The sequence below is a fragment of the Octodon degus genome, unplaced genomic scaffold (genome assembly GCF_000260255.1).
Source record: "Octodon degus isolate 3935 unplaced genomic scaffold, OctDeg1.0 scaffold00073, whole genome shotgun sequence".
In the NCBI taxonomy this organism is placed as follows: domain Eukaryota; kingdom Metazoa; phylum Chordata; class Mammalia; order Rodentia; family Octodontidae; genus Octodon; species Octodon degus.
The window spans coordinates 2,167,942-2,179,777 of NW_004524649.1; the positions used below are offsets into that span (position 1 = coordinate 2,167,942).

The 11,836-nt window shown below is 52.6% G+C and overlaps 1 protein-coding gene across 6 annotated transcripts in view; it reads left to right on the forward strand.

Moving 5' to 3' along the window:
* The window catches only part of Ninl (ninein like), a 65,713-nt gene extending 54,114 nt beyond the window's left edge, over positions 1–11,599 (forward strand). For 5 of the 6 annotated variants that reach the window (XM_023720181.1, XM_023720183.1, XM_023720182.1 and 2 more), the window contains exons 17-23: positions 812–1,666; positions 2,550–2,654; positions 3,857–3,926; positions 6,336–6,494; positions 9,171–9,284; positions 9,859–9,933; positions 10,826–11,599. In XM_023720181.1, coding sequence (XP_023575949.1) covers positions 812–1,666; positions 2,550–2,654; positions 3,857–3,926; positions 6,336–6,494; positions 9,171–9,284; positions 9,859–9,933; positions 10,826–11,017 — 1,570 coding nt within the window. In that variant the 3' untranslated portion in view covers positions 11,018–11,599. The remainder of the gene's footprint in view (positions 1–811; positions 1,667–2,549; positions 2,655–3,856; positions 3,927–6,335; positions 6,495–9,170; positions 9,285–9,858; positions 9,934–10,825) is intronic. The other variant, XM_023720180.1, reaches the window with a different exon arrangement.
* Positions 11,600–11,836: the final 237 nt, after the last annotated feature.

Sequence of the window (11,836 nt, forward strand, 5' to 3'; positions counted from 1 at the left end):
TCTCAGCCTCGCCAGGCCAGAGGAGGGGCCCAGCCACCTTCATTTACTGCATTCAGTTTCCTGGATGTGGTGGGTGCAGGTGGGGAGACAAGAACAGGGCAGAATGGGTCAGTGAGGTTCCTGAACAGCCTTGAACATTTGTACTAAGCACAGAAAAGGACTGTTTGGAAAACTAGACCATTCATTTTGTTGCTTTGTTTAATTTTTTGAGACAGCGTCTTGCTATGCAGTTCAGGTTGGCCTTGAACTTAGGGCAGTGCACCTGGCTGAGCCTCCCAGGTGCTGCAGTTACAGGTGTGCACCACTACACCTAGTTCCTGTGTTCTTATGTGAAGGACACAGTCCTTGGAGGCTATGGGACTGAGCATCAGCCTCCTGGACCTAGAGATGTCATTTTCTTTTTGTCCTGTGCTTGTCTTGATCTCTGCACTTAAACCCAGAGTGAAAAGGAGAGATTGAAGGAACTAAGTCTCTACCTTACCAGCCCCTGCAGTAGTCAAGGGACAGACCTGGAGGGCAAGGCAGACCCGGTTCTGGACTGAGGGCCAAAACTTTAATTCAGTGACACTGTGATCCCCATACATTTAAGCCATCACTGTGGCATGTGGCTTCCGAGCTGCATCATAGAGAACCCAACCCCAGGGTCAGATCCTGTGGGACTCAGAGGAGGATCCCAGTGTGGACAGAGGCCTTGTTGGGCTGAGGGACACAAAGTGAGATGCAGCCAGGCAGCTGTGAGACAATCATGAGCAGAAGAACGAAAGGCAGACAGCAGGGAGTGTGAGGTGTGGGACCCACGTTTTCTCCCCAGGTGGGAGGCTGCGGAGGAGCTGAGCCGGATGCTGTCCCAGCTGGAAGCCCAGCACGACATACACTGCAAGAGCCTGGCACTGCGGCACCAGCGTGAGAAGGACTGGCTGCGCCAAGCGCACCTGCGGTGGGAGGAGGAGGTATTCACACGCTGCCAGGAGCAGCAGCAGAGGCTGCAGGCAGCCCTGGGCGAGGAACAGGCCCAGATGTGCAGGTCCTTTGCCCTGGAGAGGAAGAGACTGGCGCGTGCCCACCGTGAGCAGGTGGGGGACCTGGTCCGGGAGGCAGAGGCCCTGCGGGCCCTGCTGCAAGGCGGAGCCACAGTGATTGTGGGCAGGGAGCAGAACGGGGCACCCAGCCCCTTGTCCTTGAGCCCAGGCACCCACAGAGAAACAGGGGAGCCGGTGGGAGAGCAGCCTGGCCAGCCCTGCTGTGTGGATACTGTGTCCAGAGGGCCCCCAGAGAGCCCGGATCCTGGACAGAGCTGCTGGGTCCTGCTGGATGCAAAGGAGGCAACTTCTGTTCCCTGCGAGGAGGGGTCACACGTACGGCCTCCTGGGCAGAGCAAAGGGGCCAACCCCGAGGAGCCAGCACCTTCTGCCAGGGCCACGGTCAGCCCAAGGCAGCCTGATAGCCAGGAGCTGCCCTTGTGGGGTGCAGAGGGAGACAGCACCCTGCCGACCTCACTTCAGCACCAGCCAGAGCCCCTGCTGCCCTACCCTGAGCTACCAAACCCAGGAGGGGAAACTGAGGCAGAAATGGCAGAGAGAGAGAATGACATGAAAACCAAACTTCTGCAGCTGGAAGATGTCGTCCGGGCTCTCGAGAGAGAGACAGATTTGAGAGAGAATGACAGGTATGCGCTTCATACTTTTTTTTCCTTCTTCAAGTACTATGGGCTTCATATTGAGCGTATTCCAGGCCCTTTTAAAATTAAGTTTTGAGACAGGGTCTTGCTAAGTCACTTAAGTTACCAGATTTGAGTTCGAACTTGCAACCCTCCTATCTCAGCCTCCCAGGCTTATAGGTGTGTGCCAGCAGGCCAGGCTTGGTCTCCCACTCTCAAACGCAGGTCTTATGCTGCTGTGCTGGCTACAGACCTCACTGCAGGCTCCACGAGCCCAGTGCACCTGTCTGTCCTCACCTCTGGTCTGGTAAGGACAGGGATGGTATGGGGGTCCCATGGTGGGCCTGGGCTGGCTGTAGCCCTCTTCTTGCTGAACCTGTGAGGGGGGTGTGGGGCAGTGGCCTGATCTATGTGCCTGCTGTGAAGACACAGGGCCTGGCAGCTCGTAGGCTGGCAGAGGGCGGCACGGAGTTGTGCTTGGAAAGGGCACCCAGGTGTCATGTCCTGGGCTGACCCGGAGCATGAGACACTGAGTACCCGAGCAGGTGCAGATGTTGCTTCAGATGTCAGCCGCAGCCCCAGCTATCAAAGCCAAGCCCAGAGAAGGTGGTGCCACTGAAGAGAGCAGCCCGAGTCCAGCTCGACATTGCTGTCTCCTCCACACTTTTCTTTGTCCTGAGTCATTTGGTATCATCTCAGACGTTATGATACTTTACCGCTGGCCCTGCGCAGAGTGATGAAGCCCAGGTGCTAGAGCCACCACCTCATGCAGTTCAGAGGCTGCGAAAGCCATGCTTCCTGTGGCAGAGTCAGAGTACAGTGTGACCTCACTGGAGGGGAAGGCAGGGCCCGCCTCCTCTGAGGAGTAGACCGGCTTTTCACAATCTTGTAGGGTGGAGCTCCAGAGACTGTCTGAAGAAAACACTTTGTTGAAAACTGATCTGGAGAGGATTCAGCAGGAACTTGGAGCCACGGAGCACATGAATGACGAGCAGAGGTAGGGCACATCTCCTAGGGCCACCTGGACCTGCGGGGCCAAGATGTGCAGGGTGTGGCAGATCCGCCCTCAGTCCAGAGGCCTGTGGATATCTGAGTAGACCAACAGGCACAGCCTGGCCTCCTCCCGTGGTCTTGGAGGAGGAGGCAGAGCCCATGCACAGGGCCGCAGGCAGGCGTAGCCCGGGTGGCTCCAGACCCAGCCCTATGGAGGGCCCTGGCTGCACCTTGGGGTGGGCGATGTCTTGTAGGGGCCGGGCTGCTGCTAGGGCCCCTTAGCATAGTCTGCTTCTTTACTTCCTGATAATATTCCAGTGGTGCCGTTCCCTGGGGTCACTGCCAGGTAGATGTGTCAGCAAGACAGAGCGGAGGCAGGGCCTGGGCAGAGGGGCCGGGCCACAGTGAGGTTGAGCAGGTGGGGACCTGCACCTTGGAAGGGGAGTGGCTGGGGGTGGCTTTCTGCTCTTAACGCTGCAGCCACCTACAGGGACGGTTTGTGTTTGTTTGAACCGTTTCAAGATGAGCTCACCTCTGACATGCTGCGGATGTGGCTCCGATGGGTTAGGATGGCAGTGGTGTCCGGTCAGCATGGTTGCTAGCACAGGTCAGCAGTCTCATGATCCAGCAGAAATCCTCTTCCCCTGAGCACTGGGCATTTCGAGCAGCAGCCTCAGCAGGTGCAAGGCTGCCTGTTCTTCATGCTGCTGCTGGGAACATTGCCGGGACTTGTTTATTTGTTTGTTTTCGAGGCAGGCTCTTGCTATGTAGGTCAGGCTAGCTTTGAACTCACTTTGTCAAGAAGAAAAAAAGCCTGTTGAACTGCGTGACTGAGGAGCACCACAAGGGCATCTGTCTTCACAGTGCTGCCAACATCGAACTTCTCTGCAAATCAGTTTCACAGGCTGACACCCCCTTGATTTGGGGTTGGACTGGCTTCCCAAATAATAATGGGGACCCACACTAGGATGTGTCATTCTCATTCAGGTTTTTATTATTTTAAAATTTGGCTTTCCTTTTCAGCCAGTACACTTGTCAGATGTCCCGCTTCTCATGTGAGCAGTGACAGTGACACAGCACCCAGGCAGGCAGAGTCCTGTGTGTCTGTGGCTGCAGATCCAAGCCGCTGTCACCCGACAGGTGACAGCCAGGAAAAAAGTCGCTGAGCGTTCCCCAGTGACACTGTTCATTGTGCTTCTTCAACAGGCTGGAAATTGAGGCTTTGAAGAGAGACAAGGAGAAGACCTGCTTTGACATGGACGCGCTCAACATTCAGGTCAGGTATTGACTCTGGGGTGACCCCGTGCTCCCTGGCCCACTGCCATGCCATAGTTTCCCATTCACAAAAGAAGAAGTAGGGAACTTTCTCTTAAAGGATTTGAGATTGTGTTTTGGATCCCCAGCTTCCCTCATAATTGGATACCTGGTCTGGATGTTGTGGAGGACCCCCTGGGCGGCTGGCTCTCCTTGAAGGAGGACCATTGTCTCCATTGTGGCTGAGCCTGGCCCTATTTCCATGTATTGGTGTGTGTGGAGCTGGCTAGGACTTTCCTTTTCCTCTCAGTTGGCTTTAAGCAATACATACTGGTCCAGCTGAGCTGTTAAGGTAGTCCTTGAAGATGGCAGATGTGCCTCCCCCAGAGACCTACTGTTCCCTGGTGTGAGCCTGGAGGTCAGGATGAAGAACTAATGCCCCATGCTGTCAGCTGGGATTGTGGGGCCTGAAAGATGACACACCAGAGCTGAAGCACAGCCCCAAAACATTAGACACTATCTCAGCTGTGTTATGTGGCTGCAGATCCTTCTGTTTGCATATCGCAGAGGCGATTTCAGGCCTCCTACCTGGCCCAGCTCATAGCACTCACTGACTCCCTGCCACTGTCACAGTCACTCCTTCTTAAGCTACTCCCTTCTTCACAGATTCATAAAACCCAGGTTCAACCCTGGGTTGAGGCCTTTGTTGCAAATAGCCATCATTGTAGCTGCACTTAGGACCCCTCGGCTCCCCACAGCTACAGATATGCCATAGTGTTTTCATTCTCGGCATGGGTTGCACTGGAAGTGGTAGGCTGAAATCAACTCACTAGGATTCCGATATGTTTTCCATGGGATTACAAATATAAACTTGGAGGGCTGGCCAAAGAGCTCAGCAGATTAAAGCGCCTGCAAGCAGGTTCAGGGGCTGGGGATTTGATCCCTGGGCCTGCTGTGCTGGCCCTACCCCCGGGGCATGCTGAGATAGCGATAGAAACTAGTGAAGGTGGCACACGCCTGTAATCCCAGCTCTTGGGAGGCTGTAAACAGGCAGATCACTATGAGTCCGATCTCTTAGTGAGACCCTGAACACCCTGTAGACACTTCCCTAAAATACAAAATAAATAAACTTGGCCTGCCTGTCCCATGTGCTGGCATTTATATCACTTGCCGCTGTTCTGTATGCTTGAAATTATTTCTGAACAGGCTTTAAATACTCAAGTTGAATAGAAGCAGATCAACTAGTTTATTCATACCAGGAGTCCAGGGACAGTTTCGTTTCATTTCTATTAATGTCCTTAGAGAACAAGGTGACCATGAGTCAGTATGGTAAATCAACATTAATTTTCACCCCAAACTGATAAATATGAGAGAATGATCTTACCAGACAGAATTGCCAGGGACTCGTGATGTATGGACCCCTGAGATTCTGGGGAAGGGAAAAACTGAGACTCTCAGAGAACTTGCCAAGCTTGGACAATTCCAAACTAAAGCAACTTCCGGGACCTCTGCGTGTTTATTAAACCCTATTTTATTTTATTTTATTATATTATTTATTTATTTATTTATTTAGCAGTACTGAGGATTGAACCCAGGATCCTGCGTTTGCCAGGCAAGCGCTTATTCTACTGAGCTATCTCCCCAGGCCCTAGCCCCATTCTTGGCATGTGCTCCTACCTGCAGTGCTGAGCCTTAGAGGCTGAGGCCCTCAGAACTCTCACCCCAAAACGGACCACAGTGGGAAAAGCCAAGTAAGCAGAAGTATGGCTGGTGTGAAGCCAATCACGACAGAAAACGGAGAACATGGGCTGGTGAGATGGCTCAGTGGTCTAAAGCATGTACTTACAACAAGCTTAGCAAAGCACAGGGACCGCGGTTCAATCCCCCAGCACCACATGCCAGCCAGTCCCGCCCCCTAGTGGGCTAAGCTGGCCACACACACACACACACACACACACACACACAAATAAATAAATAAAATAAAATAAAATAAAATAAAAAAAAAGAAAACAGAGAACATTTGAATTTCCTTGCCGTGAAGCTTCCGGCCAACTTCCCCCTGCTGCTTCTGTCACTGCTGTGTCCTCATTCACCCTTGGGCATTTGCTGGCAACCTTCTGTCCTGTGGCCAGCCATGGCTATGAGAAAAAGCAAAGTGTCCCATTCAGTGGCCACATGCTGCCTTCCAAAAGCTCTTGCATGTCCAGTGACAAAGAGCAGGGGAGACTTTGAAGAGGTCATTGTGCTTTGGGTTTAAGTCAGTTGCTTTTAAACTTTAAATTACAACACTTTAGAAATAACTGCGGGGTAACAAGGCACATGCATATGGTCCTTAGCAAAGCTCTCCCTGCTCAGGAACCACTGGAATGATCTGAACAGAGCTGCTGCCTGAAAGCTTTCTCTCAATCTGTTTTCATCTTTTTTGCTGTAGAATCAGAAATATCAGAATGAAGTGGCACAGCTCAGCTGCAGGGTCCTGCAGCTGGAAGAGGCCGCTGCCACACACCAGGCCCGGAATGAGGAGAACCTGGCAGCCGCTCAGCGGCTAACACAGAGGCTGGAGGAGGCACGGTGCCGTGAGGAGCAGCAGGTGAGGACAGTGGGCGTCGTGGGTGCAGATGGGAAGTGCCTGCAGGCGGGCGCTCCACAGGGGCGCAGGGCTCGAGCTGCACGCGCACCCCAGACGTGCCAGGGCGGTGGAGGCGCGCGAGACGCAAGGAAATGCCTCCCCTGATAGAGACAAGGCGTATGAAGGCTGATTTCATTCATGAAGCCCCTCTTCTCAGTGGGGCCTGGATTACAGTAATGCAAAGGAAGACTCTGATTTAGCAGAGCTGATGTGATCATGTTACATTTCTTTAAGGAAAACATTTAAACCAGGCCATCCTGGGCAACACGGTGAGTTCAAGCCTACCCTGAACTCCACAGCGAGTCTCAAAAAAACCCTCCTAAAATAGCATTTAAGGGCCGGGGAGATGGCTCAGTAGAATAAGTGCTTCCCTGGCAAGCACAAGGGCCTGAGTTCAATCCCTGGTTCCGCAAAAAAAAGTATTTAAACCATTGTAATACAGCTAATTTGTGGTATAGCAGTTGTTAAGTGCATATAATATATACCAGCAATGGGGCACTTGTAACATTTCCATGTTAAAATTTAAAGAATTAGTTGCTCAGTGGACTGAAGCATCTGCTTAGGCAGGTGCAAGGACTGGGGTTCAATCCCCTGCGTGTCATGCCGGCCCTGTCCCCGGTGTGTGCTGAGACAGTGACTTGAGACTGGGTGTGGTGGCACGTGCCTGTAATCCCAGTACTTGGCAGGCTGAAAGCAGGAGGATCACTACAAGTCTGATCTGTGTAGTGAGACCCTATAGACCCTATACTAAAAAAAAAAAAAAAAAAAAAAAGAATTTAGAGAATTAGCAGGATATGGTGGTGCATACCTGTAATCCCAGCATTTGGGAGGCTGAGGCAGGAGGATCGCTGTGAGAGTTCGAGACCAGCCTGGGCTACAAGGTGAGGTCAAGGCCAGCCTGAACTGCATAGCAAGACCCTGTCTCAAAAATACAAGAAAAAGGGGCTGATGAGATGGCTCAGTGGTCTAAAGCACCTACTTGGAACAAGCTTGGCAAAGCACAGGGACCGCGGTTCAATCCCCCAGCACCACATGCCAGCCAGCCCCGCCCCCTGGTGGGCTGAGCTGGACACACACACACACACACACACACACACACAAATAAATAAAATTTAAAAAAAAAAAAAACAAGAAAAAAAATTAGAGAATTATTGATTAACCCATAAAGAAATGCCATGGGAATTTCACTTTACTGAAATAAATTATTATAACAACTTTTAATTGGTATTAGTAGTACTAATAGTATTGACTAATATTTACATTTGGGCAGTAATTAATCAAATTCAAGCAACTAACTAGATTTGGCCCATTTATAGACTTTGTACTAATTTTATTAGCATGAAGACTGAAAAAAGTAATTAGAGGGGCTGGTGAGATGGCTCAGTGGTCTAAAGCGCGTACTTAGAACAAGCTTAGCAAAGCACAGGGACCACGGTTCAATCCCCAGCACCACATGCCAGCCAGCCCCGCCCCTTGGTGGGCTGAGCTGGCCACATACACACACACACACACATAAATAAATAAATAAATAAATAAAGTAATAAAGTAATTAGATCCATTTGTAAGACCAGTGGTACAAATGGCCCGGTGGGACAGTTGTGCATACTTGGTGGAAGGATCAAATTCAAGGTAGAGCCTCCTGGCAACAGGACAAACTACACTCAGCCGTGAACTTGGAGTAGCAGGAAAGAATGGGACAGATTGAAACCCAATCACAGGACAGGATAGGGTCCAGGGGCCACAGGCTGCACAGGAGCTCACCCAAGGTTGGGGTGGCGGGCCAGGGAGGGAAGGGGCACTGGTGGGTGGGACAGACCACCCATGTGATGGTGGGGGACTGTTATCTTCTCTGTGGTGCTCTGCTCCATGCCTGGTCACCATCGGGAGGAGGTTTTGCAGAGTGGACTACATAGCAGTGACATCGTGAGCTGGCTTTGTCCTGGGGATGAGCAGCACTCCGAGACAGGTGACTGCATAAGGGCAGGTAGTGGCTCCTACAGAGAGCACTAGTTTGCCTAGTTCCCAGGGTCCCAGATAAGACTCATCTGGACGGTCCAGTCTGGGCATGCACAGAGACTTGGGCAAGACTTGGGGATGCAAAAGGGGCCCTTCAGGAACATGGTGCCAAATGCCCCAGTTTTTCTCAGGGGCAGTGTAGTTGCAGAAGGGTGTTAAACGCTGATGCTAGGATAGTGAACTGTGTAAGCGCCTCAGGGGACCGCTTGCCAAAACATGTCAAAAGCCTCAAGAATATCCTTGTTCCCTCATGGGAGCTGTACCTAAGAGCACTGTGGCAAGACTTAACCGGAAGGCTTTTCATCACTGTGCTATTTACAACAGTAACAGACCTGAAGCCACTGGAACCAGGAGCAGTAGGTGATGAATTATGGTGCAGCTGTGGAGGACCCAGCTCCCCAGGGACATGTGATAGCCTGGGGCTGCAGTCCCAGCAGTGTGGCCCAGCACCCAGTGTGTCCTGGGAAGTGCCTATGGGAGTGGCAACAGGATGTCAGGTGGGGTTGGGTGCCATCGGGGACTTCCGTTTTGCCATATTTTATTTCTGTAATATTCTGAAGGTTTAAGCAGGCAGTGAGCTATTTTTGCTACTGTACCTGTGGAATTCGTGTTTTGTAACAGTGCGTCCGGATCCAGAAGCTTGAAGCTGAACTTGAGCACGTGAGTGAGGAGTGTCAGAGCCTGAGGCTAGTACGCTTGGAGCAGATGGAGAAACGGAAGGAGGGCTGGGACCAGGTGCGTGTGTGCGGCAGCTGGAGGCTCCTGGGACAGCAGGGCCGGGTCTGGGCCAGTCCAGGTGGGCTGTGGGCGTGCTGAGGGCACTGAGCAGGTCAGGCATGCTCTCCCTTTTCCCTGGGCCATGTGGCTACCCTGTACCTGCCGCTGGAGGCCCCCAATGGGCTGTATCTCCACTTCTGGCAGTGGGGTCTCAGGAGAACTGGGGTGGAGTCACCAGGCCTTTTAGGGCATGGAGACAGCTGCTCTGGATGAAGCCCCACAGGGAGACCGAAGGAAGCGGGCTGAGATCTGGCCTCCAGCCGCTCAGGAGAAGGCACAGGCTGAGTGGTGTGTGGGTGGGCGAGGCTCCTGGCTGTGGCAGGCACTGTGCTCTGTGCCCCTGGCCCTCCAGGTTTCCTGTGTGGGCACACTGCACCCTGGCCCTGGCGGGCGGGGGTGACACCACCTTACACAGATGGAAAGTTGCTTGAGGTTACTCCCTTTATGTTTTGGCCAATTTCCATCTTGAAGTGAGTGAGCCCTGAGGTGACTTCTGAACCAGGAGTAGGTGTGGAACCTTGTTCTGTGGCAGGTGGAAGAGCGGCCAGACACCAGGGAAGCGCAAGCGGGCGATACAGAGCGGCTCCTGCAGGAGAAGCTGGAACGGGTGAGTGGCAGCACTTAACCCTCTGGGTCTGCACCCTGAGGGCCCCTGGGGATCCTCTCAGAATCCAGAGCGCCCCATTTCCATGTGGGGCTGCCAGCTTGGGGTCTAAACTTCACCCTGAAAGTGAGCAAATTGTCTTGAGAGTCACAACTGGACCTAATTCACAGAAGACTGATTTGACCAAGTAACCCCCCCCCCCACACACACACACACACTGCATTGTATGTCACATTTCTTTGAGGAACTATTCTGGAACCTTTGAGGAAAACACATCATTGGCACATTCAGGATCAGTCAGTCACTCAGCAGACACCCCAGCTCCAGCTGCGGGCCAAGGCACCAGTCTCTGGTCTGGTGGTGGGGACCTTCCACTCTGGCGGTGGGGACAAGCCTCTGTATGGCAGGGTGACTGGCTGGGTAGAGGAAGTGGAACAGACAGGTGGCGCTAGCTGAGGAGCTGGCATTAGAGCTGACAGCGAATGCATGGCTCTGTGGGCAGCCCCAGCTGTGTCTCCAGCAGACCTTAATCCTAACCCTTTTTCCTCACGAGGGCCTTGTGCATAATAAGCAAGCGGCCTACCACTGAGCTACACTCCCAGCACTCTGGCCCCTTGTAAACATTTTTGGAGACAAGGTCTTGTTAAGTTGCTATGTTGTCCAGGCTGAGTTCAAATTTGCAGTCCTCTTGCCTCGGCCTCCAACAGTGCTGAGATTACAGTGTGTGCCACCACACCTCGCTTGCCGTGGTACTCAGCAAGTGTGAGGTTTCCAAGAACCTGAATCATGGCTGGGACAGATGTGGCATGCACATGGGCGGGGGGGCAGGCCGGCTGGCTGGTGGATTCCCTGTGGGGGATTCACTGGCTCGCCTCTAAACGTGGCTCTCCTCTAGCTGGAGAAGAGCACCAGATGCGGCCTGCTGCTCGAGGAGCTCTACGTGGAAAATGCCCACCTCATGAAGGCCCTTCAGGTCGCCGAGCAGAAGCAGTGGGGCGCTGAGAAGCAAAATCGCATCCTGGAGGAGAAAGTGGGAGCTCTCAGCACACTGGTTGGCAGGCTGGCACCCGCCGCTCTGTCTGTGTAGGCTGCTCGCCTTCCTGGAATTCACCCGAGGGAGGGTCTCCATTACACAGGAGGGCAGTGACATCCGCTCTGCGCCCCGGGCCAGGAAGTGTGCCGGGGCTCCCTGGTTAGTGGTCCTGGATTATCCTCCCAGTCATTCCTAGTGTTGCCCTTCCCTTCCGGGCCGCTCTGGGGCTCAGCAAAGACCCACTAAGGGAAATGGCAACGCGCTTAGTGATGGGCTTTTGTCTGGAGAAGCTCTTCCCATTGCATCGGGCTTGGGGCTTGCAGCTCCAGAGCTCGGGATGGCGGGTCCTGGAGCTCCGGAGGGACCAGCACCCCGGGAGGGACCAGCCTCGGGAGGGACCAGCACCCCCTGAGGGACACTGGGGGTGTCTGGGCAAGGCTGGCCTAAGAAGGTCTGCAGACTCAGGGACGATGGTGTGTCGTAAATACAATCATTTCTTCAATGAAATGTTATCACACTGGAGATTTGCACATATATAAAAGCATGTAATTTTTTATCTGAGACACACACACACACACACACATTATGGCCATTTGGTTTAGCAGAATGTACAACTTTAATGTGAAATCACTGTATTTTGCCATAAATTCTTTTCTATTAAAACTGACTTTTTTTTTTTTTTAATTATAAAATATTAGCTGGGCATGATGGCACACACCTGTAATTCTAGTATGCAGAAGACTGAGGCAGGGGGATCACTGGGTGTTTGAGGCCAGCCTGGGCCACATAACCAGCTCAAGACCAGCCTGAACTACAAAGGGAGATTTTTGTCTCAAAACAAAACAAAATCATGAAATATTTCAAGCATACAGA